Here is a 25,952-nt window from a genome sequence, read left to right as displayed (position 1 = left end):
AATAAATAACTCTCTCTGCACATGTTATATCTGCCTCCCTTGCAGTGCACATGGTTTTGCCCAACTGCTAAAAAAGTTGCTGCTGCGATCAACTTGGAATTAACCACATGGTGCGATGTTTGCTTACGATTTTGACTATATAGTCAAAATTGTAAAAAAAGTTAGCACATATCGCACCAGGGTAGTCATTCCGAGTTGTTCGCACGCTAGCAATTTTTAGCAGCCGTACAAACGCTATGCCGCCGCCCAGTGGGAGTGTATTTTAGCTTAGCAGAAGTGCGAACGAAAGGATCGCAGAGCGGCTACAAAATAATTTTGTGCAGTTTCAGAGTAGCTTCAGACCTACTCAGTACTTGTGATCACTTCAGACTGTTCAGTTCCTGTTTTGACGTCACGAACACGCCCTGCTTTCTCCCAGCCACGCCTGCGTTTTTCCTGGCACGCCTGCGTTTTTTTCGAACACTCCCTGAAAACGGTCAGTTGACACCCAGAAACGCCCTCTTCCTGCCCATCACTCTGCGGCCAGCAGTGCGACTAAAAAGCTTCGCTAGACCTTGTGTGAAACTACATTGTTCGTTGTAATAGTACGATGCGCGTGCGCATTGCGCCGCATACGCATGTGCAGAAGTGCCGAACAACTCGGAATGACCACCCATGTGTACACAGTTTGCGATACCGATGCGCTCTCCCATGGGTTTGGTATCGCAAGAAAAAATAGACTGTGTAGGCAAGGAAATTTTGACTATATTATGTACAATCTAGTTTCTAGTATAGTCAAAATTGTATATAGTCAAAATCGCACATAGTCAAAATCGCACGGAAATACTGTATAGTCAAGATCATGGTTCTGGGCTCCGGGGAGTTCAAGGGAAATCGCATAGTCAAAATTGGCACTTAGTCAAAATTTCACCATGTGTAAGCACCTTAAGAATTCTCAAAAAGTTTCTAACCTTTCTAGGACTCCATAGTCATGGCAAATTAGTGTATTAAAAAGTAAACATACACTCCTCAGAACAGTCAATTAATGATATCACACTGCAAGGTAAAATACAGGGAGTGGAAAAGAAAAGCTTCCAAACGATTAGGCGGAGTCAGGCAGAGTACATTTATGAGAAATCAGTCTACCCAAAAAATGATCAGAGATTAGCTTCTCCAGTGATACTGGACTATGGTGTTAAGGCAAGGCTGCATTAGGGGCTACATGGGCCTGGGGTTGAAAATGTTCAAGGTCCTATACTGAGAAGGGGAGGAGCTATGATCACTACGGTGTGGGTGTGGCTAGAGCCACATGAGTGTGTACACCCCCTAAACGATCAGCCCCAATGTCTCCCTAAGTACTTAAAAATACATAAATTGCAGAATGTTGAGAAAAAACTAGAAATACAATTGTACTACTTACACGTTATGGCTGACTATGTGGCCAGCTAGGCAGCTGATCATCATCTGCTACCATGATGATGCGTCTATTTTTATGTAGAGGGCTGCATATGTAGTTCCATCGGGATCAGTACTAAATCCCACTGGACGGGATCCCGGCGGTCGAAATACCGACGCCGGAACCCCGACCACACAATCCCGACAGGGGTGGCGAGCGGAACGCGGGCCCTTGCGGGCTCGCTTCGCTCGCCGTGCTGCGGGCACACTGTTATTTTCTCCCTCTATGGGTGTCGTGGACACCCACGGAGGGAGAATATGTCGGGATTGTGCTGGTCGGGATTCCGGCGTCGGTATTTCGACCGCCGGGATCCCGTCCAGCGGGATCTTGACCACCTCCCGTTCCATCCACACTATTTTAAATCTGCCCTGTTTTAAAATGGTTAACTGGTTCATGAGTCTGAAAAAAAAAATGTACATATAAAATAAAAAATATATTCAGAGAAAAAAGCTGCTATCATGGATCTTAATATGTCTATATTTTATTAATATAGGCCAGTGTCCAAGTAGCTGCGGTTATTCACCGCAGCTAATGGATTCTGCTTGTGCTATCCAATTAGTCCCAATTTATTGAGGATTATCAGTGCTGTAACTAGAGATTTTGGTGCTCTGTGCCCAGGGCCGGCTGTTAGGGTCTCCTGCCCTGTGCTGCCACGTCGTCATGGCAACCGGGAGACAAGTGCTAGTGGAGTAACCTGAGCGCAGCTGATACTCCGGTTCGGGTCTTTTGCTGTGCAGTGGTTATAGGCTCTGTGCACGGCAGGGGATCCGGTGCTGGTTTTTGTGCTCACAGTCTGTGAGGTCTGAGTGGGGCGTGGACAGCACCTGCTTTATAAGGCCTCTTTTCAGGGTAAGCAGATGCTGCTGAATCTTTGTTGGTTAGTCAGTTCATGAAAGTTAGCCAGTACTGTGTAGCTTTGTATTTGTTTGTTGCTTACTGCAAATAGGCCTGGGGATTTGGTATTACACTCTGCCAATCCAGACCTAGCAGTAAGACTGGAGTCAGTCGTTTAGCTTGCTGGGGTTCTGTTACTACTCTGTGAACTTAGCAAGTTTGCGGCTGTATTCTAAGACTTGCCTGTCTAATCCTGTCTCACTGTGCTAGGTGTCAGGGGTCAGTTTAGTGGCAGTAAGCTAAAACCTGTGCACTGCAAGTGAGAATCAGGATTGTGGAGTCTCTCCTTGTGTCTATCATTCCATCTCTGACCAAGGAGTTTACTGCCACACCCGTTGGTAACCCTTTAGGGTTTTGCTGTTGCCCTTAGCAACAGCATTTCGGGTTCTCTACGTATTAAAACACAACATCTTGCTATTTCCATCTGAGCAGTTCTAATACAAGGGAGATACCCAGTTCCTTAGCCTCTGGGCTTCTCTGTTCACTTTGTGTGTATTTTGTTACCCTATCACCTTCTGTGTACGTTATGTCATATTCCCCAGTTTGTCTGTGAGTCCATTTGTTTTGCATAACAGTTCAAACACCAGTACATTCCTGCAGACACTGGAGTGCATAACAGTTCTGACACCAGTACTTTCCTGCAGGCACTGGTGTGCATAACATATTCAGCAGCCTAATACTCCTGTTGAAATTTTGTGGGAATATGGAGCATACCCCTCAAAATACGTTGCAACAGGTGGTCGATCAGGTGCAGGTCCTGACTCGACAATTTAATGATTTGTCCATTAAAATGCACACCTCCCAGGCTGCTGGCGGAGCTCCCGCAGCAGCAGCACCTGCAGGGGTTAAGGAGCCGAAAGTAAATCTCCCGGATCGTTTTTCTGGAGATCGCTCGCAGTTCTTTTGTTTCAAGGAGAGCTGCAAGCTATACTTCCGGCTTAGGCCTCAGTCTTCTGGGTCGGAGATTCAGCGGGTGGGCATAGTGATTTCCTTGCTACAAGGAGACCCACAGGTCTGGGCATATGGGTTGCAGCCTGACTGTCCGTCGCTTAAAAGTGTTGATGCTTTTTTTACGGCACTGGGCATGTTGTATGATGACCCTGACAAGACGGCCTCAGCCGAGGCTCAGATTTCGATCCTTAAGCAAGGGCGAAGGCCAGTTGAGGTTTACTGTACGGAGTTTCGGAGGTTGGCCCATGATACCCAGTGGAATGACCCAGCCCTGAGACACCAGTACCGAAGAGGTCTTTCTAACCAGATAAAGGACCAACTGGTACAATATCCCTTGCCTGATAGCTTGGATCAGCTCATGCAGTTATCCATCCGGGTGGATAGACGGCTGAGAGAGCGTAGGCTTGAAAGGGAGACTGAGATTTCCTTCCTTCCCAAGGGAACCTCAGACTCTGAGGAATTTTCTGAGGAGCCTATGCAGATTGGGGCTACCCGCCTCTCCTCGCGTGAGAAGACGCGGAGGAGACAGCAGGGCTTGTGTTTGTACTGTGGGAATAAAGGTCATGTGGTAGTATCATGCCCCGAAAAGCCGGAAAACTTCAGGGCCTGAGGGTGATGGGAAATATCCTGTCAGGCCAGAAGTCAGAATTTCCCAAGAAGACTTTTATCATTCCGGTGACCTTGAAGATCCTCGGTCAAACTGTCAAGACTGAGGCCTTTGTGGACAGTGGGGCCGACGGGGTTTTTATGGACCGCCAATTCGCCCTGAAACACTCTGTTCCCTTAGTACCCTTGGCATCGGAAATTGAGATTTGTGGGTTAAACGGGGAACCATTATCCCAAGGTAAAATTACCTCTTGCACTAGCCAGATTTCTTTGTTTATTGGAGCCACACACTCTGAAAAATTGTCCTTTTATGTGACTGTCTGTACTTTTGCCCCATTGGTGTTGGGGTTACCCTGGTTAAGGGCCCACAATCCTCAATTTGACTGGGTCTCTGGGGAGATTCTTAGTTGGGGTACTGATTGTTTCAGGAGTTGCTTGAGCCTTCCAGTCAGGCTCTCGCAGCTAAGTTTGCCAGGATTGCCAGGGTGTTATGCAGATTTTGCGGACGTGTTCTCCAAAAAAGTTGCAGAGGTACTACCTCCCCATCGCCCCTATGACTGTGCCATTGATTTGTTGCCAAATGCTAAGCTTCCCAAGAGCAGGTTGTACTCCCTGTCACGTCCTGAGACTCAGGCTATGGCAGAGTACATTCAGGAGAACTTGGCTAAGGGATTTATCAGACCTTCACAGTCTCCAGTTGGGTCGGGGTTCTTCTTCGTTGGTAAAAAGGACGGTTCGTTGCGACCCTGCATTGACTTCAGGGAATTGAACCGTATCACGATTAAAAACTCATACCCACTGCCTCTCATTTCGGTCTTGTTTGACCAGCTTCGTACTGCCACCATTTTTTCTAAGATTGACCTACGCGGTGCGTACAATCTAATCCGAATAAGAGAGGGGGATGAATGGAAGACTGCCTTTAATACCCACTCAGGGCATTATGAATATTTGGTGATGCCTTTTGGGCTCTGTAATGCCCCGGCAGTCTTCCAGGATTTCATGAATGATGTGCTCAGGGAATATTTGGATAGATTCTTAGTTGTATACTTAGATGACATCCTAATCTTCTCCCATTCCCTGGAGGAACATCGGAAGCATGTACGCTTAGTCCTCCAGAAACTCAGAGACCACCGGCTTGGGGCGAAGCTGGAGAAGTGCGAATTTGAAGTTCAGCAAATCGCATTTCTAGGATATATTATCTCCCCAGAAGGTTTCCAAATGGAGGGTTCCAAGGTACAGGCAGTCCTGGATTGGGTGCAGCCCACTAGTTTGAAGGCGCTTCAGCGTTTCCTGGGCTTTGCGAATTTTTATAGACGATTTATCGCTGGATTTTCGTCTATAGTGGCGCCCTTGGTGGCACTCACTAAGAAAGGGGCGGATGTTGCTCACTGGTCTTGTGAGGCTAAAGCGGCTTTTGCCCGTCTCAAAAGGGCATTTGTTTCGGCCAAGGTGCTGCGACACCCAGATCCAGAGCGTCCTTTTGTGGTGGAGGTGGATGCCTCTGAGATGGGTATTGGGGCAGTGCTTTCTCAGATGGGAGTGTCTGATAATCGCCTTCATCCCTGTGCTTACTTTTCCCGTAAATTTTCGCCTGCCGAGATGAATTATGACGTGGGTAACCGGGAATTGTTGGCTATTAAGGATGCACTCGAGGAGTGGAGACACTGGCTTGAGGGGGCTAAGTTTGTGGTCTCAATTCTCACTGACCATAAGAATCTGGCATATTTAGAGTCAGCGAAGCGTCTCAATGCCAGGCAGGCACGATGGGCTTTGTTTTTTGCTCGCTTTAATTTTTTGATAACATATCGCCCTGGGTCAAAAAACATCAAGGCTGATGCGCTCTCGCGGAGTTTTGCTCCAATCCAGGAGACCACCGAGGAGCCGTTGCCCATTGTTTCCCCATCATGTATTAAAGTGGGCATTACCTAGGACCTCTTATCATTAGTCCTTAGAGCACAGGAGCAGGCTCCTCCAGACCTTCCGGTAGGTCTTTTGTTTGTGCCTCCTAGGTTAAGACAGCGAGTGTTCCTGGAATTCCATGCCAAGAAGTCGGCAGGTCACCCGGGTATTGCCAGAACTCGGGAGTTGCTATCTAGGGCGGTGTGGTGGCCCTCGGTGGCTAAGGATGTGGATCAGTGGGTTCGGGCATGTGACATCTGTGCCCGAAATAAGACTCCTAGAGGGGTTCCTGTTGGCCCATTACATCCACTCTCTATCCCATCTAAGCCATGGACCCACATTTCAATGGATTTTGTGGTGGACTTGCCCAAATCCTCGGGGATGACAGCCATCTGGGTTGTCGTTGACAGGTTTTCGAAGATGGCGCACTTCGTTCCACTGGTTGGGCTGCCATCAGCCAGACGCCTGTCTGAATTATTTATGCTGCATGTTGTGCGTCTCCACGGGTTGCCACTTGATGTGGTCTCTGACCGCGGATCCCAGTTTGTGGCCAAATTCTGGAGGGCATTTTGTTCCGATCTCCAGATTTCTGTCAGCTTGTCGTCAGGCTACCATCCGCAGTCTAATGGGCAGACTGAAAGGGTGAACCAGTCCTTGGAGCAGTTCCTCAGGTGTTATGTCTCCAAGTGTCAGACTGACTGGGTTGCTCATCTGTCCATGGCGGAGTTTGCCTATAACAACGCGGCTCACTCTGCTACAGGGATCTCTCCCTTCCTTTGTGTGTATGGGCATCATCCTAAGGCCAATTCTTTTGACCCCCTGGACTCCACGCCTGGTGGTTCCTCTGTGGTTTCGGTCCTTAGAGGTATTTGGCGGAAAGTGAAGAAAGCCCTTGTGTCTGTGTCATTAGTGACCAAAAGGGTTTTTGATAAGCGGAAAAGACCCTGCAGCTTCAAATTAGGAGACTTCGTCTGGTTGTCAACCAAGAATTTGAAGTTGAGACAGCCATCTCATAAGTTAGGCCCCCGGTTCATCGGCCCTTATAAGATCACCAGGGTTATCAATCCGGTGGCATTTCAGTTAGATCTGCCCCGTTCTTTGGGTATCAATAAAACATTTCATTGTTCCCTTTTAAAACGGGCGATTAGTAATCCTTCTTCCAGTGGAAGACCTTCCCCTCTTCTGATACGTGGCCAGAGGGAGTTTGTTGTTGAAAGGATTCTTGACTCCAAGGTGGTTCGGGGTCGGCTGTCATTTTTGGTGCACTGGAAGGGGTATGGCCCGGAGGAGCGGTCGTGGGTGCGCAGTTGTGATCTTCATGCCCCCAGACTGATACGCTCTTTCTTCTCGCAGTTCCCCGATAAACCCGGTGGTAGGGGTTCTTTGACCCCTCGTCAGAGGGGGGGTACTGTTAGGGTCTCCTGCCCTGTGCTGCCACGTCGTCATGGCAACCGGGAGACAAGTGCTAGTGGAGTAACCTGAGCGCAGCTGATACTCCGGTTCGGGTCTTTTGCTGTGCAGTGGTTATAGGCTCTGTGCACGGCAGGGGATCCGGTGCTGGTTTTTGTGCTCACAGTCTGTGAGGTCTGAGTGGGGCGTGGACAGCACCTGCTTTATAAGGCCTCTTTTCAGGGTAAGCAGATGCTGCTGAATCTTTGTTGGTTAGTCAGTTCATGAAAGTTAGCCAGTACTGTGTAGCTTTGTATTTGTTTGTTGCTTACTGCAAATAGGCCTGGGGATTTGGTATTACACTCTGCCAATCCAGACCTAGCAGTAAGACTGGAGTCAGTCGTTTAGCTTGCTGGGGTTCTGTTACTACTCTGTGAACTTAGCAAGTTTGCGGCTGTATTCTAAGACTTGCCTGTCTAATCCTGTCTCACTGTGCTAGGTGTCAGGGGTCAGTTTAGTGGCAGTAAGCTAAAACCTGTGCACTGCAAGTGAGAATCAGGATTGTGGAGTCTCTCCTTGTGTCTATCATTCCATCTCTGACCAAGGAGTTTACTGCCACACCCGTTGGTAACCCTTTAGGGTTTTGCTGTTGCCCTTAGCAACAGCATTTCGGGTTCTCTACGTATTAAAACACAACATCTTGCTATTTCCATCTGAGCAGTTCTAATACAAGGGAGATACCCAGTTCCTTAGCCTCTGGGCTTCTCTGTTCACTTTGTGTGTATTTTGTTACCCTATCACCTTCTGTGTACGTTATGTCATATTCCCCAGTTTGTCTGTGAGTCCATTTGTTTTGCATAACAGTTCAAACACCAGTACATTCCTGCAGACACTGGAGTGCATAACAGTTCTGACACCAGTACTTTCCTGCAGGCACTGGTGTGCATAACACCGGCCCGATGCCAAATTTTATTTTAAGTGAATAAATACTTTGGCGCCCCCTAAGTACTTTTGTGCACACATCTGGAAAAATTAAGGGGGCTTATGCCCACTGTAGTAGTGCCACATACACATTATGTCAACCGTAGTAGTGCCACATACACATTATGCCCACCATAGTAGTGCTGCTTACACATTAATGTAATACCTGATATGCCCCCTTACACAATAATTAATTACCTGATATGCCCCCATGTTGTAGTGCCCCTTACATTATAATTAATTACATGATATGCCTCTCTGTTGTAGTGCCCCTTACACAACAAATAATTACCTGACATGCCCCCCATGTGCAGTGCTGGCCAGAGACCCTCAGAGCAAGCAGTAGAGTTGGTACCACCACATCATGCCCTCCACTACAGTACTCTGTATGAATATTCACAAAATAAACTACCTCTTCAAGCAGGACAGCAAGGGCTTCTGGGAGCGGTAGTTTATTTTGCTTGTACAGTACTGTGAAGAATCTCAAAATAAACTACCATTCCCAGCAGCCCTTGCAGTACAGCAGGAAGGGCTTCTGGGAGTGGAAGTTTATCTTGAGCTCACAGTACTGAAGGGGTGCAGTGGTGCGCTGACGGACACGGCGCGGTGGAGCCAACTCTGCTACCTTCTCTGCGAGTCTCCCAGGGGGCAGGGACGATTTGAAAATGTCGCTGCCGCATCTGAGCAGGGAGCCCTCCTCTATGTTGCACCCTACTCAGCTGCGTACCCAGCATATGCGGAAAACCAGCCCTGCCTGTGCAAAAAAAAGAATTGGTGCCCCCTCTCCCACCATAGTTAAAGTAAGGACAGTGTGTGGCAAAAATATAGGGGCATGGCTTTATGGGAAATGGTCATGGCTACAAAAAATAATAATTCACATTACACGGCACAGTAGTGTCCGTTAGTAACGTTACACCACACAGTAGTACCCCTTATATACGTTATGCCACGGTAGAGCCCCTTACATGCATTACACCACAGTAGAACCTCTGATACACCTTATGCCATGTAGAGCCCATAATTTGTAAGGTAGAGCCCCTGATACACATTTTGCCAGACAAAGCCCACATTATGCCGGGTAGAGCCCCTGATGCACATGATTCCAGGAAAAGTTCACATTATGCTAGGTAGAGCCCGATGCACGTTATGCTAGGTGCAGCCCACATTATGCTAGGTAGAGTCCCTAATACACATTATGCCAGGTAGAGCCCCTGATACACATGCCACACTTTAGCAGTCTGCACATAGGCATCCAATCAGGCGCTGCGACTACATACCACCACCGCCACACAATAATACTGCGATGTGGAGCTGCCAGTGTTGCCTGCAGTTCTGCGCCCACAGTTCATATGTAATGCATATGTTCTTTTCAGTCCTCTGCACCACTCCAACTCCCACACCTTTGTGGTCCCTCCTCAGGAGGAGGGTGGTGCAGAGGACTGAAAGGCTAAGCAAGGCAGAACAAAAAGGAGGAGAGGAGGAACGTGAAAGAAACCTTGATGTGCATGTCCTACATCTTCCAAATGTGAGTCGGGGTACGCCTCATCCTTTGACATTTCCTCTATATAAGATTGACCCATAAAGATACCTTTATAAGAATTTTGTTACACGTACCTACGTAAGTATGGTACGTTCTGTGCTCATAGTGGCAGTTTACTACATTCCTCGGGGGGTATTTTGTCACCTGAACATACTACACTATTGGTCCTTTTGTTTCTCCTCCCCTTTTCTTGTCTTATGAGGACCAATACATGGTGAATAACACTCCCATTACGAACCTTCAGGACCATTTGGAAAAAGATACCTTTATGGGTATTCTACACGTATCGTATCGTACATGTAAGTACGGTACGAACATTTGGAAGCTGATCATTCATTGCTGAACCATAGGATTCTTACGATCATTTGTATCACATTGGACATTATTTCACCACTCCTTAGTTCATAGGAAGTGGTCATAAATGTATGGAACTTTGTGTAGCGCAAGATTGAGGGTGTATTTCTTTATTTTTCTGTCTAGTAATAGAATACTGCCCAATGTGTTATTGTCTGTGGTAACCATTTTTATGTATTGGAGAAATTGGGGGCGGGGGATTCTATTGCCAATTTTTTGCTCATTGATAAATCAGCCTCAGTGTTTAGAAATGAAATACCCATAAATATTGAAATGGATGTAGATGTAATAAATTGCCTACCCGGTGCGCATGCTAGTATCATCAGGGGCACACACTGGCGCACACACTGAGTGCTTGGTGTACTAATTGTATCATTCACTGGCCAATCACTGTGCACATATTCCTTCAGCCGGTGATAGGTAGCCGTGTTGTGGCCTTTGGTTTGTACTGGGGACATGGATTAGATACATTAAGCGTGACTTTATATCAAGCTTAACACAATTTACAGAAACTAAACAAGTAAACAATGCTCTTTACTTTATGTTATTGTATGTGTGTTCTCTCACCCTGTGGATAAAATGTCATAGTATCAGTTGTTTTGTACAGAATATCCGGTTTTAACATTTATTTTATAGTACGTGATTAAGAGAACAATTATGTTTGCTGATTTCCTTGTTCTGATTGTAAGACATTAGCCTTAGATGTCACTGTAATATGGTTCACCTCTGACGAGTACTAACATTTTGTGTTTCAGAACCTTAAATGGTGGAAAGAACATTGGCAATATTGAAGTGAGTCTGGTGAAGATGGGTGAGATACAGAATGGGGAAGCAGATCATATCACAACAGATGTGCAAGAACAAAAGGTAGAAAACCATGTACAAATTACATTGCAAACTATCATTTTCTATGGCTAAATAGCACAACGCAGAACTGAAAACTGAACATTTGTTCACCTGAACAAATATGCTACACAGTGTAAAAAACTGCATTAACTTTGACACAATCCCCAGTAGTATATAACCTGATCAGTTATGCCTTAAGCGCAACCTTTTATAAACATCTTGCCTGCAAATACTTGGCAAAATTTGTCTTGCCCTTGGCATTCCAAATGAGGTGCAGGAGTGGTTCACACAAGTGTCGGACGCCAGTGAGATTGGTAGGATTCCCCCAGAAAATCATGTGTCACAGTCTGACAGATGAAACTAAATAGACTTGGGAATTACATCATCACTAGCTATTTGTACACCTCAGCTGCTATATTAACCTGGCAAACTGACTGTAGTGTTACTAGATTTTTGTGTCCATATATCAGTGTCTAGCGTTTCCTACTGTGCTCCAGACTTATGACAAGTTTACAAAAGCTTTCTCAGTGTACTGAATCTCTGCAGTTAACTCTGCCTATGCCTGCTAATAACTGAATCTCTGCAATTAACTCTTTCCATTTTTGCTGATAACTCTCTGGTTTCCCAGTGTACTGAATCTGTTGCATCAACTCTGCCCATGCACTTTCTGGTTTCCCAGTGTGCTGAACCTCTGGCATTAACTCTGCCTATGCTTGCTGTTATATAATGCTCTTGTTTCCCAGGGTGCTGAATCTCTGGCATTAACTCTGCCCATGCTTGCTATTATATCTCTGGCATCCCAGTGTACTGAATCTCTGCAATAAACTCTGCCCGTGATTGCTGATAACTCTCTGGCTTCCCCAGTTAACTATGTTCATGTTTGCTAATAACTGAATCTCTGCAATTAACTCTGGCCATACTTGCTGATAACTGGCTGGTTTCCCAGTGTACTGAATCTCTGGCATTATCTCTGGCAATGCTTGTTATTATATAATCATCTGGCTTCCCAGTGTACTGTATCTCTGACATTATCTCTGCCGATGCTTGCTATTATATAATTATCTGGCTTCCCAGGGTACTGTATCTCTGACATTATCTCTGCCGATGCTTGCTATTATATAATCATCTGGCTTCCCAGTGTACTGTATCTCTGACATTATCTCTGCCGATGCTTGCTATTATATAATTATCTGGCTTCCCAGGGTACTGTATCTCTGACATTATCTCTGCCGATGCTTGCTATTATATAATTATCTGGCTTCCCAGGGTACTGAATCTCTCTCTGACATTATCTCTGCAGATGCTTGCTGATAACGCCCTGTTTTCCCAGTGTGCTGAATCTCTGGCATTATCTCTGCCGATGCTTGCTATTATATAATCATCTGGCTTCCCAGTGTGCTGAATCTCTAGAATTATCTCTGCCGATGCTTGCTATTATATAATCATCTGGCTTCCCAATGTGCTGAATCTCTGGCATTATCTCTGCCGATGCTTGCTATTATATAATTCTCTGGCTTCCCAGTGTGCTGAATCTCTGACATCTCTGCCGATGCTTGCTATTGTATAGTCATCTGGCTTCCCAGTGTGCTGAATCTCTAGAATTATCTCTGCCGATGCTTGCTATTATATAAACATCCTAGTGATATTTGGTGGACCCCTTCATTCAAAGTAAAGCATTCGTTACCTCTAATACCAAGAAATAAAGACACGGAGACTTGAATTTGGCAGAAAAATTGCTAGCTGTTTATTTGACCCTAACCATAGCAAACCTGTAAATGAAAACTTTGTTAAGATGCCGATTCAGCCGGCATATGGTGGCAGAAAAAAGAACGGCTCTATTAAACTAACGCTAACCTTAAAATGCTAAAATTCGAGAACATCCTAATTTAACTACAAACTATCAAAATCGGTAATATGTGACAACTCAACCCCCACAGTGACTACCCACCCTGATGGGTGCCCTGCCGCTTCCTCCCGGACGGGTGGTCGAGCGGCCAATAAGTCGATGGAGGTGAGTGCACCTAAACCACACCAAACTGTAAATCACTACAGCTTACCATACAACTACAAACTGCCGTTCTTTTCCGCCAATAAATAGCCAACGATAAACCCAGCCAACAATTCAACGCCAAGGCACTCCGTGCCAGAACCTCTACCAACAGGGCGGGAGGGCGGGAAGGCAATTCACCAACAAGAGAGAGCAAAATGGCCTAGCCTTCCCTATATATATTAAACCCTCCCCTTTTTCCAAAGGCTGTATTTTCCTCACAGCTAGGTCCACCCCTCACAAGATGTTTAACTCATTCCTTTCCTATGCAGTCAATTCTCTCTCCTAAACATCCTAGTGATATTTGGTGGACCCCTTCATTCAAAGTAAAGCATTCGTTACCTCTAATACCAAGAAATAAAGACACGGAGACTTGAATTTGGCAGAAAAATTGCTAGCTATTTATTTGACCCTAACCATAGCAAACCTGTAAATGAAAACTTTGTTAAGATGCCGATTCAGCCGGCATATGGTGGCAGAAAAAAGAACGGCTCTATTAAACTAACGCTAACCTTAAAATGCTAAAATTCGAGAACATCCTAATTTAACTACAAACTATCAAAATCGGTAATAGGTGACAACTCAACCCCCACAGTGACTACCCACCCTGATGGGTGCCCTGCCGCTGCCTCCCGGACGGGTGGTCGAGCGGCCAATAAGTCGATGGAGGTGAGTGCACCTAAACCACACCAAACTGTAAATCACTACAGCTTACCATACAACTACAAACTGCCGTTCTTTTCCGCCAACAGCGAAAGACTCCTCCCCAGAGTCTTCGCACCGCCACCATAACCTCACCCTAACTCCTGCAACACAAGACACAGATCCTCCAGGAAAAGCATCATCCCCTCATTGGATAGATGCACACCATCAGGCCGAAAAAGGTGACTGTCTCGGAACCGAATCCTAGGGTGGCGAACTACTTTGCCTCCGTGGGACAACACCCACTTCGCCACCGCCCCATTCACCTTCTTTCTGGCCTCATCAATCAGGCGACCGTCCACCACACCTCGCCAACTCAACCTTGGCACCATCAAGGAGAACACCAATACGCAATTGGTCCATGCTGCGGCCACACTTGCCAGATCCTGTATCATGGCCCACCGCAACTCCAAAGATGTTCTCTTCCCCAGGTCGTTGCCACCTAGATGGACAACCAGCACCCTAGGGACTCCATGCTTGCCGGCCTGACTGACTAGTCTACTCCTCAGATCTTTCCACATCATTCCTCGCCAACCAAGCCAACGAACTCCCTGAGCCCCAGGGAGCATCTGAGCCCCCTCCGAGGCCAAAAACTTGGCGGCCCAATAGACATAAGAGTAGCCAACCACCCAAATAGTCAAGTCATCTTCAAGCCAGCCTGAAGAGGAGGAAAAGGGGTAAAATTGGTTACTAATTATCTATCCATTGTTTATTAAATGCATTTAACCTGAAGGATCTGCCAAAGAAAAAATTGAGTTTTCGTTTATTGCAGAAGTCACGGCCTAGCCGATCTGCACAAGCTTCTAGCCAATTTGAAGCGTACATAAACACACAATGGGAAAATTCAAATTAAATTAAGAAATTAAACGGGTGGAGGGGGGGGAGGGGGGGTATAAACAAGGGAAAAACATGTAAGAACTCAGCTGGAGGTGAAAGCGTAAAAACCTGCTGAGGGACTTTGATTAGAACTGATCAGCCGAATTGTGGATTAGAATTCAGTCCGTCAAATCAGGCAAAAAATCGCAAAAGAACTCCAGACCCCCGCTGCCGGCTCATGCCAGCAACGGCGAGTGGCTAATCCCGGAGTAGGATAAAACGGGAAGACAAACAAACGCACAATACAAGAACGTACTGAACTGTAACAACATGATCATAACAACCATAATTAAACAAAAACCACGCGCAAGCCAACATCTCATGCAACGGGGCGAATATATCGTCTGTAACTTGACGACTTCCATCGCCCCACCGCCTGGATTTCAGCCATGGAAAATCCCGCCGCCGCAGCCGACGTCGCAGCCCCTATGCGGAAGGAATGTGTCCCGAAAGCAGCGGGTGGAAGGCCCAAGCTCGACCCAGCATCCAACGAAATTGATATTTAGTCACCGGCAGCACGTCATAATGCAGCAGCCATGACCCCCGACCTTCGGGCCGTACTGCCGCATATTGCACTGCCAACCTTACTGGGCAAATGCTCTCCTCAAGTGCCGGAACTAAGGTGACCCATCGACCTCTCCCCACTTGGTCCGTCTTAGAGCGACGCAATCTGCATAGCAAGGACCTCTCACCCACCACCACGTCCCCGACAAGCATGCGCGAATCTGCTCGCTTAGAAGGCGCTACCAATTCCGAAACCCTAAAGGCCCCGTGGTAAGCCATTGAGAACGCCAAACTGAACAACAGCGACTCAAACATGGACGACGCGATACCTCCAACCGCCCTAATGACAGCCGGCAGCAAGGCCGCATCAATGGGCCGCCTCTTGTCAGGCGGCGCCGGCGCGACGCGCGCCCATCCTTTCATCGCCTTCAGCAGAATCCCACTTTTCGTCACGTCAGGGACGCCCTTGATTTTGCTGAAAAACGAAATACCAGCCAAGTACCGGGATACCACCGCTCTGGACCTACCCGAAACATACAGCTGCCAAATAAAAGAAAGCATCATCCGATGCCCGCTCTTACCTTGCTGATTTCGTCCTCGAACAAACTCCTCCCACTCGCTCCAAGCTTGTCCGTAAGCCGTCAGCGTGGTTGGCGCGACTGACCGCAATGCTAGACCTTCCAGTCCGGCCCGATCACCTGGCAGACATAACCGGGACAATGAAAACCATGCTCGTCGGCCTCGGGTGCCAACAACCAAAACCTTTCCCACTGCCCTCGTGACAATGCGTCGGCAATTCCGTTCTCCAGACCAGGCACATGCTGCGTGCGGAACCACAGGTTCCTACGTAGGCACGTCCCTAGCAACTGTCCCAGCACCCTCAGAACCACCAGCGACTTCGCCCTCTGGTTATTTATCGCATGCACCTAGCCCAGATTGTCACATCTGAACAAGATGCTGCGATGAGCCAGCCGGTCGCCCCAGACCTCCAGCGCCACCATAATAGGGAAAAGCTCAAGAAGCAAAAGGTCCTTAGTTAAACCCTCGCGATGCCATTCCGCTGGCCAAGAGGCCGCGCACCATGATCCCTCCAGATAGCAACCGAATCCAGAGGCACCTGCTGCGTCGGTGAACAGCTGCAACCTAGCGCTGTCGACCGTTGGGGCCTGCCATATACACACCCCGTTGAAGTCCTCCAGGAACGAGGCCCATACGGCCAAATCCCTCTTAATCTCGGAGGAAAGGCGCATAAAATGGTGTGGTCTGGCACACCCCGCAGTCGCCCTTTCTAGCTTCCGGCAGAAAACCCTGCCCATCGGGATTACCCGACAAGCAAAGTTCAACATGCCCAGCAAGGACTGCGCCTGCCGCAGCGTGACTTTACGCGACCCCTCGAACCGGAAAATAGCGTCGCGGAGCTTCACCACCTTGTCCCGAGGCAGTCGACACGATCCCGCCACCGTGTCAATCTCAATCCCCAAAAATGACAAACAGGAGGCCGGTCCCTCTGTTTTATCCTCGGCTACGGGAACGCCGAAGTGGAAAAACAGAGCTCGGAAGCTGAAAAGCAAGTCGCCGCACCGTGGTGAATTTGCCGGACCCGCACACAGGAAGTCGTCGAGGTAATGGGCGACCCCGTGACCCCCTGACGAAGACTCCACGCACCAATGCAGAAACGTGCTAAACCATTCGAAAACGAGCATGAAAACGGAACATCCCATCGGCAAACCTTTGTCGATGAAATACTCCGCTCCTATCCGAAAACCCATAAAACGGAATGAGTCCGGATGCAAAGGCAGCAATCGAAAAGCGGACTCAACATCAATCTTAGCCATGAGGGCCCCAGTCCCGTAACCGCGGACCAGCTCCAACGCCTCGTCAAACGACTGATACACCACCGAGCAATGAGCCGGCGGTATCGCGTCATTGACCGACGTCCCCGACGGGTAAGAGAGATGCTGAATGAGCCGAAAAGCGCCTGGAGTCTTCTTGGGAACCACCCCCACTGGAGAGATGACCAAACCATCCACCGGGGGTGACATAAACGGTCCCTCCATCCTGCCCAACCTGACCTCCTTATCCACTTTCTCCCGCAGCACCAACGGCAAGGCTCGGGCAGACTGAAGGTTCCGCTGGGCCCGAAACGACACCTCGCTCGCAACAGGCAAGCGAAAACCAAAACGAAAAACCGGAAAACAGAAATTTCGCATCTGCCTTATTTGGATACCAATCCAACCATTTGCCCATCGTATCCAAATTAATTGGCGTTGGAGCTCTGCGGAGCGCTCCCGCCCGCGGGCTGTCTTGGGTAGGTTTGCTTACCCCGGGCACCCTGACGACTGCCTTTAAAGCAGGAGGAGGCTGGGGGGGAGCCACCACATTGCAAGCACGAATGTCGAAAACGACACTGCTTGCCGAAGGAACAGGCCGCGTTGTTAAACGCGAAACATTTCCCTTTCGCGGCGGCTTGCCCCCCTGCACGGACGGCCGACCTACCTGCTTTGGCCAATCCGCCGTCCGCGCCGGACCCTTGGGCGGACGACCCTGCGCGGTGCACGTCCGCCCCCGCGTTCCGGGGCTCCTTAGCCTGATGAGAAGCCCGAGTGACTTTGAGCCAGACTTCCACGTCCTTATACCCAAAGTCCATGACCTGCAACCCATCCTGTTTCTCCCGGAATTCCTCGTCATACCTACGCCACTCAGTGCCCGACGATGTGCGCTGCATATCGTGGATGAGATGCAGGTACCGAATGATGTTCATGTGCTCGTCCGGCCTATCTTCTAGGTAACAGGCCGCGAAGACCCAAAAGCCGGCCAGCCAATTGTCGAAGGTACGGAAAGCCTCGGCCCCGATGCCCTTCTTTGCTGCTGCCGACTTATAGTCCTTCTTCGCGTCCTTTGTCAAGACGAACACATCGACGTAATCCCCCCTGCGGATCTTCCTACGGCAGCTGTCCCTCAGCCCCCGCATCACGGCAGTGTAGTCGCAGCGGACAACCCCTGCAAATCGCGGCGCTTCTTGGCCCTGCGAGCGTCCCTGCTAAGCCGCTTGCGCCTCTTCCGCCTTTCCTGCTGACCCGCCGCCCTCTTGGTGAATTTCATCGCACGCTTCCTCGCCCTAGTCGTACTACTGACTTCGGACGCCTGCGACGACAGAGAAGAGGAAGAGGAGGAAGAGCTGCCAGAACTAGAGCCCGTGGAGGAGCCCGATACAGACTGTACCACCTCACCTGATGCCGTCGACTGCTCCGACACGGAATCCTCCGGCGTGGCAAGTCCGACCTCCTCATCCTCGGACCCCGTCATCTCCATGTCTTCGCATTCACCTGCAGAAGAAAACAGAGCAGAGGACCCAGACAGCAGTCGGGGCGAATGCCTATCACCCCGGGGGGCAGGCGTCGCCGTTAAATGCCCCTGCTCGCCCCGCCCGGCACGATGGTCGAGCTGCGCCGCGGCCGCCCCGAGCTCTCTGCAGGCGCGAGCAACCCGCTGCGCTGCTGACACTGCCCGCGTATTGGACCCGCCAGCCACTGCCGGCGCACCGGAACTGTTTGCCACTCCCGGGGATGCGGCCGCGGCCCCAACGCCGCCACTACCGTGGCCAGGGCCGACGCCAGTGTCCCGGAGGGGTCCTGACCCCCCCAGAACTCAGTGTCGCCCCCCGCGGGATCCCCAGCCGGTGTGGGCGCACGCCTGCTCGCCGGGCGCCTGACCGGCGCCAACTGGGGCCCCGACGCCCTGCGCCCAGCCTGTCTCGGTGGGGAATGGGCAGCGCCTCTAAGCGCCAGCGGCCCTGACCCCCACCAAACTGTGCCCACTCCGCTGGCCTGCCCGCCTGAGCCAGCGCTGCTGCCGCTCTCCCTCTCGCCGCGCGCACCCTCCCCCCGCAGGCCGGAGCTCCCTCCGCCCGCTGGGAGGGCGCCGCGGCGTGACTCATTCCGGCCCTGAGCAGCTCTGCTGCCCCTGACCCACTCCCTGTCTCTCCTTCTCCCCCGCTCCCCTCCGCCCTCCGGCTGTTGGGGAGTGAGGAGGGTAGACAGGGAGACCAGTGGCGCCTCTCCCCGCCGTCACACTCCCTGCTGCATCCCCTGGTAAACCTGTCGGACGAGGCCCCGCGACGGGCCTCGTCCGGCTAACTGCCGCCTCACGCCTACTCGTCCCCCCCCGGCCGGCAACGCTTCGCGGCCGCGGCGAGGGGGAAGAGATTGTAGACGAGAGCGGCTCCAGCGACGACGGGCGCCCACCGTGGCGCGCCTGCGCGCGCCCGACCTCGAGGCTCCACACACTGTGCCCGGAGGCGAGGGCTGCTGCCCGTCCACCTCCGGGCGTCTCGGCTGCCCCCTCGTCCGTCCCTGCTGCCCGCGCCCTGCCGGCAAAACTGGCCCGGCCCCCAGCACCAAGGACGGCCGTGCATGCCGCTCCGTCCCGCTGCCAGAGCCCGCGAAGGCCCCAGGGGACGGGACGCCGTCCCCAGGGCCAGCGAGGCCGTCCTCGGGCCCGGACCCAGCGCCCGATGCTCAATAACGGGCCGGGGTCCTAGTGGAACGACGAGGTCGGGAAGCCATTTGCAGTGTAGGGATGCAGGGAAGCTGAATATATTCAAAAAACTGGAAAACTGACAATAAAAGTGGGAAGCTCTGCACTGCAGCACTCACCCACTCACCAGGCAATTCACCAACAAGAGAGAGCAAAATGGCCTAGCCTTCCCTATATATATTAAACCCTCCCCTTTTTCCAAAGGCTGTACTTTCCTCACAGCTAGGTCCACCCCTCACAAGATGTTTAACTCATTCCTTTCCTATGCAGTCAATTCTCTCTCCTAATCATCTGGCTTCCCAGTGTGCTGAATCTCTAGAATTATCTCTGCCGATGCTTGCTATTATATAATTATCTGGCTTCCCAGGGTACTGAATCTCTGACATTATCTCTGCTGATGCTTGCTGATAACGCCCTGTTTTCCCAGTGTGCTGAATCTCTGGCATTATCTTTGCCGATGCTTGCTATTATATAATTCTCTGGCTTCGCAGTGTGCTGAATCTCTAGAATTATCTCTGCCGATGCTTGCTATTATATAATTCTCTGGCTTCGCAGTGTGCTGAATCTCTGACATTATCTCTGCCGATGCTTGCTATTATATAATTCTCTGGCTTCCCAGTGTGCTGAATCTCTAGAATTATCTCTGCCGATGCTTGCTATTATATAATTATCTGGCTTCCCAGTGTGCTGAATCTCTGGCATTATCTTTGCCCATACTTGCTGATAACGCTCTGTTTTTTCAGTGTACTGAATCTCTGGCATTAACTCTGCCCATGCTTGCTAATAACTGTCTGGTTCCCAGTGTACTGAATCTCTGTCAGGACGGCTTCAACGCGTTTCAGGGAGTCCACTCCCCTTTTTCAAGACTCCCTGAAATGCGTTGAAGCCGTCCTGTGTCTGTGTTCAGAAGGTCCTGGAAGTCTGTGATTCGGACTCCGTACTGTGCGCTTACCTGTCTGCAGCCGGTGCGTTCCTCTACGGGGTTTTCCATCAGCTGCCGCTATCCAGTTCCTGTTGATGTATGCGGACTTTTTTATGAATTTTGTTATTTTAATAAAACCTTTTTGGAAACAAGTTTGTCCTACTGGGGATTTCTACTGGAAATCAACACACAGAGACGAGAAAGATACCTTTATGGGCACGCGGGACAGAAATTCAATGTAAGTTGTATAACTGTCAGCTATTAGTGAACGAATATTGTGGTGCCAGTGGGTTGAAATCCATGTGCTGATAAAGATACCTTTATGGATACACGTGAAAGAAACAACCTGTAAGTGTATTTCCAGGGGAGAGACCGTACAGGGGATTTCTGAAACTACGTGGCAATATCCCCATCATTTTTACTGCAATTTGAATACATAGCGCTAGTTCTTGGTATTCTTTTTTGTATAACCTGTGTAAATTAGGAGGTGTTGGGTGTTTCCTCCATTACCTAAGATCAAGCAGCAATTAGTAAGCGCAAGGCTGCTATCAATTATTTTTCTTCTCTTCTGAGAGATCAGTGCACTGAATGAGCTGTGCCGTGTTCAAACAGCATGTGGTAACTTAGTATCAGTCAGTGGATAAACTGTAGCGCACTGAAATAGAAATGTAACGGCTCAGAGTATTCGTTACAAGTGTCCATTTACCTCCTGGTACAAGACAGTGGTGTGGTCCTGCCCCCTGTGCCGAGCGTCCTCGGATAAGATTGTCTGTCCACGGGGGTTGCCTTTTCCGTCACCGGCTGTAAATGACAAGTTGATCCACGGAGGAAGTGTAGAAGGACACTTGATGCTGATGCTTCATCCAGCGTGTGAAGAACAGCTTACGGCGGGATGGACAGATAGCAGAGTCCAATGAAACTCCCGCTCAGCTGGGCCGTGTTTCTCCGTCTTTGCCACTGACGCTGCTGCAGCTATGGTAGAGTGGGCGGAGACTGACGCGTTTCATCACGAAACCACGTGCCTTTCTCAAAGTAATGCCCCGTCACCCAGAGAGATCACTTTTAAAAGGCTTTAATTAGTGCCTTCAGCTGTGGACCTTACAAAGAATGTTACGTTCAAACAGATTCACAGACTTGTTATTCATTATTCATTTACCGGCTCTGTAAAATAATCTCAAATTACATGGATTCACTGGCAGAGAAGTTTAAATATATTTTATATTGTTGTTAACTCAATAAAATAAATATAAAATCAATGAACAGTTGTTAATCTAAGGTTAATAATATCTGAACATAAATATAAGGGAAAGGGGGAGGGGGGAGCGCCTATGCTCATGGAATCAAAAGGAGCAGCATAGTAGAATATGATAGTTATATAAATAATTAAAGATAAACTATATATTGATAAAAAAAAATCCTATAGTATAGACGTAATCTAGTTTTTTCTACTCAACAAGTTGACGATCCGAAACATACAATTTTTATATGTATGTATATAAGGGAGGGACATTTTGTGGTAGGAACCTTATAGAGAATAGAATGAAAGATTAGGAGATTTGAGGAGGGGATAAATAATAAACAATATAGTTTCATAAATATATTCTCTCTAGTAGCACAACTCATTATATATATTTTAAAAGAGTGACTGTAAACTAGGACACTAGAAACATGAATTTAACAAAAATATTCTCAATGTGTTGAGAATTTTTTGAGAATTTTTTTATTATTAATAATTTAATCAAAAAAGGAGAGGAAAAGCTGGGTATAAAGGGTTCTAAAGGTCTATTTCAATGGACTCATTTAATCCTTCAGGGACAAGGGTCTTACGTTTATGTATCCAGTAATTCTCTCTTATACACAGTTTTTTATATCTATCCCCACCCCTTTTAGTGGGACAGATACATTCCACACCTATCAGTTTAATGTCCTTAGCATTTTTCGCATGGTGTTGTAAAAAGTGTCTGGAAACACTGTGGAACAGAAAACCCTTTTCTATATTCCTGTGGTGTTCCAGAAACCTCACCCTTAATTTACGCGTTGTCCTCCCAACGTAGATATGACCACAGGTGCAAACCATAATATAAATAAGATATGTGCTGTTACAGTTAATAAATGATTTAATGACAAATTGCTCATGAGTAGAGGATTCAAAAGTATGCGTATTATTTTTAATAAAGGAACATGTAATGCACTTCCCTTGTCCACATCTATAGCAACCCGTAGGTTTAGATGGAAGCCACTGTATCAACTGATTATCATTTCCCAATTCACCTACTCTTTTATCAATAAAAAAACTAGGTGAAATGTATTGTTGTAAACTCTCTGATTTCTTAAAAATCACGGAAGGTACTTCTCCAATCTCAGTTCTAAGTACCTTATCTGAAAGGAGGATGGGAAAATTATAAAATAATATTTTCTTTACTTTTTTTGCTGCATTATTAAATTTACAAATAAAATGTGGGTTATCTTTCTTAAAAGGTGATTTTTTTGTTTTATGCACCAGAATATCATCCCTACTTAATTTATTAACCCTATCAGTTGCTAGATCAATAAGGGATCTAGGATATCCTCTCTGAAGCAGTGATGAAGTGAGTTCTTGAGCTTGGTATTCATAATCAGTATAATTACTACAGTTACGTCGTAATCGATGCAATTGTCCGTACGGGATATTATTAACCCAAGGTTTAAAGTGCATACTATTATAGTGTAAAAAGTTATAATTATCAACCTTTTTTCTATAGGTTTTTGTCACAATATTTCCATCTATTATGGATAGGGCGATGTCGAGGAAAGAAACAGAGGTCCGATCAATAGTGCTCGTGAAAACTAAATTATAATAATTTTGATTAAGAAGTGAAGTGAAATCAGTGAAAAGAGAAAAATCCCCATCAAAAATAAAAAATAAGTCATCTATATAGCGGCCATAGTAGACGAGGACCGCGCCAAAGTCCCACCCCCAGATGTTAGCGTCTTCGAACGCTCCCATATAAAGGTTGGCGAAACTAGGAGCGAACCTCGTCCCCATGGCCGTGCCGAGTGTCTGTAAATAAAACTCATTATTAAATAAAAAATAATTATGTGATAAAATAAACATGATAGAATCTATAATGAATCTCTGCAATCTGGTTGATAATGTATCTGAAGTTTTTAATTGTTGTTCTACAACTGAAACACCCTTAACATGAGGGATGTTAGAGTAAAGTGACTGAACATCACATGTTACAAAAAAATATGAATTCTTCCATTTTATTGTAGAAATCTTATTTAGAAAAGATGTCGTATCTTTAATATGGGAACGTAACGAGATTGCATAAGGTTGTAAAAAATAATCCACAAAATGTGATAAATTAGCAGTGAGGGAACCCACTCCCGAAATAATAGGCCTACCCGGGGGTGTGATAAGTGATTTGTGTATATCTGTTAGAACTATGGTGGTCATTCCGAGTTGATCGCTAGCTGCATTCGTTCGCTGTGTATCGATGAGGCAAAAAAAGGCACTTCTGCGCATGCGTATGCGGCGCAATGCGCACGCGCGACGTACTATTACAATGAACAGTGCAGTTTCACACAAGGTCTAGTGAAGCTTTTCAGTCGCACTGCTGACCGCAGAGTGATTGACATGAAGTGGGCGTTTCTGGGTGTCAACTGACCGTTTTAAGGGAGTGTTCGAAAAAACGCAGGCATGCCAGGAAAAACACAGGTGTGGCTGGGCAAACGCAGGGTGTGTTTGTGACGTCAAAACAGGAACTGAACAGTCTGAAGTGATTTCAAGCGCTGAGTAGGTTTAGAGCTACTTTGAAACTGCACAATATTTCTTTGTAGCCGCTCTGCGATCCTTTCGTTCGCACTTCTGCTAAGCTAAAATACACTCCCAGTGGGCGGCGGTATAGCGTTTGCACGGCTGCTAAAAACTACTAGCGAGCGATCAACTCGGAATGACCACCTATGGACAGATAGCTTCACAGAAGGTTAACTGCTAGACCATAGGTTTTGATTTGGGGTTATTCTAGTGTTAGTCTAAGAAGAAACCTACAGTATGTATAGATTTAAGGTTTAGGCTAATTTAAGTCTGATTATGGGCTTAGATTAAGGATTTTGGGTTAGGTCTTAAATCAATACTGTTTTTTACTTTTATATTAATGTTACTCAGAAATAAAGAAACCAGTCCTATGTAACAAGAATTGTGTTGTCTTTCTACAAATCTACAAAGGCTTGCTTTACTGTAAGGTCCTGGTTATTACTTATTAGGTTATTGGTTATTAAAGCCTACATTATTTTTATTTTTATTTTTTTTAGTGTCTGCAATATGTACTGCGTAATCAGCTTGCTATTTTTTTTGTAATTATTTTACTTATTCATGTGGTTTTGCTTTAACAGCATATACAATAAAACAAAAAGTAATGTATAAAACAGCAAATTACTTTAAGGTATTTCATAATCCAAAAATGCAATATTAACAACATACAGTAAAAACATTGCCTTGAGATGCAACAAATAGGCAGATGATAAATATTAAACATCTTGACTTTATCTTTGTGTTAAGGTGACTTTTTGGCCTGATTGCATCATTAGGCATCCCTGATCGTCTATTTGTTCAAGGAGTAGGATTTAATATATGTTTTAGGCTCCAAAGTATTCATCCATTGTACGCAGATGTTTTCATGCCTCACAGACTTATATCAGCGCTCATAGATTAATTTCTGTGGTTGAATGCTGCTTCTAAATCTGTCTTTTCACCATACTAGAGACAAACTGGAGATATACAGTATACATTGCTTGCTTTGTATGCCAGAAACAAACATTTCCTATTTGTCTTTACTCTGGACAAGTCTTCTGAAACTTATTTGTTTCTGAAATCATTTGTTTTCTCCCTGCTTCCAAAACTAATTATAAAAAATTATACAAAAATAAAAGGTGTCGTTGAGAATCATCAGGAAAAAAAAATGCATTGTATGCAGTAGCATAACTAGAAATTTTTCTCCCCCAAGCCAAAAAATTCTCTGGCGCCCGCTCCCTCCCCCCCCTTCCATAATTGGCACTAGTAAAGCGATGAAGGGGCGTGACCTTGCTGAAATGGGTGTGGCTTTGCATAAAGGGGCGTGGTTTTGCAGGAAAAGACTACCTTATACCCCAGTTTTGCAACCTGCACGTCCAGACGTTGGCCAGCACAGAAAAAAAAATAATCCTCATTCATGCCCCTTACATTATTTGTAATTTTTCCTCCTTATAGTAATGCCCAGTATACATTATGCCACATACTGCAATGGCCCTTAGATATTATGCCACACACAATAATGCCCATGACACAATATGCCACACACCCTAATGCCCCCGACACATTATGCCACACACCGTAATGCCTGTGATACATTATGACAGGCATCGCAATGCCCGTTATTCATTATGCTACACACTGCAATGCCCCTGATACATTATAGCACATACAATGCCTGTGACACATTATGATACA

At 47.2% G+C, this 25,952-nt stretch overlaps 1 protein-coding gene across 6 annotated transcripts in view; it reads left to right on the top strand.

Moving 5' to 3' along the window:
- INPP4B (inositol polyphosphate-4-phosphatase type II B) overlaps positions 1-25,952 on the top strand; it is a 1,055,719-nt gene that overhangs the window by 603,055 nt on the left and 426,712 nt on the right. For all 6 annotated transcript variants that reach the window (XM_063920402.1, XM_063920401.1, XM_063920400.1 and 3 more), the window contains one exon: positions 10,805-10,916. In XM_063920402.1, the coding sequence (XP_063776472.1) occupies positions 10,805-10,916 (112 nt within the window). The remainder of the gene's footprint in view (positions 1-10,804; positions 10,917-25,952) is intronic.

This window comes from Pseudophryne corroboree, chromosome 1 (genome assembly GCF_028390025.1).
Source record: "Pseudophryne corroboree isolate aPseCor3 chromosome 1, aPseCor3.hap2, whole genome shotgun sequence".
In the NCBI taxonomy this organism is placed as follows: domain Eukaryota; kingdom Metazoa; phylum Chordata; class Amphibia; order Anura; family Myobatrachidae; genus Pseudophryne; species Pseudophryne corroboree.
Note: the sequence above shows the minus strand (reverse complement) of the source record. Positions and strands in the feature narration are given on the sequence as shown.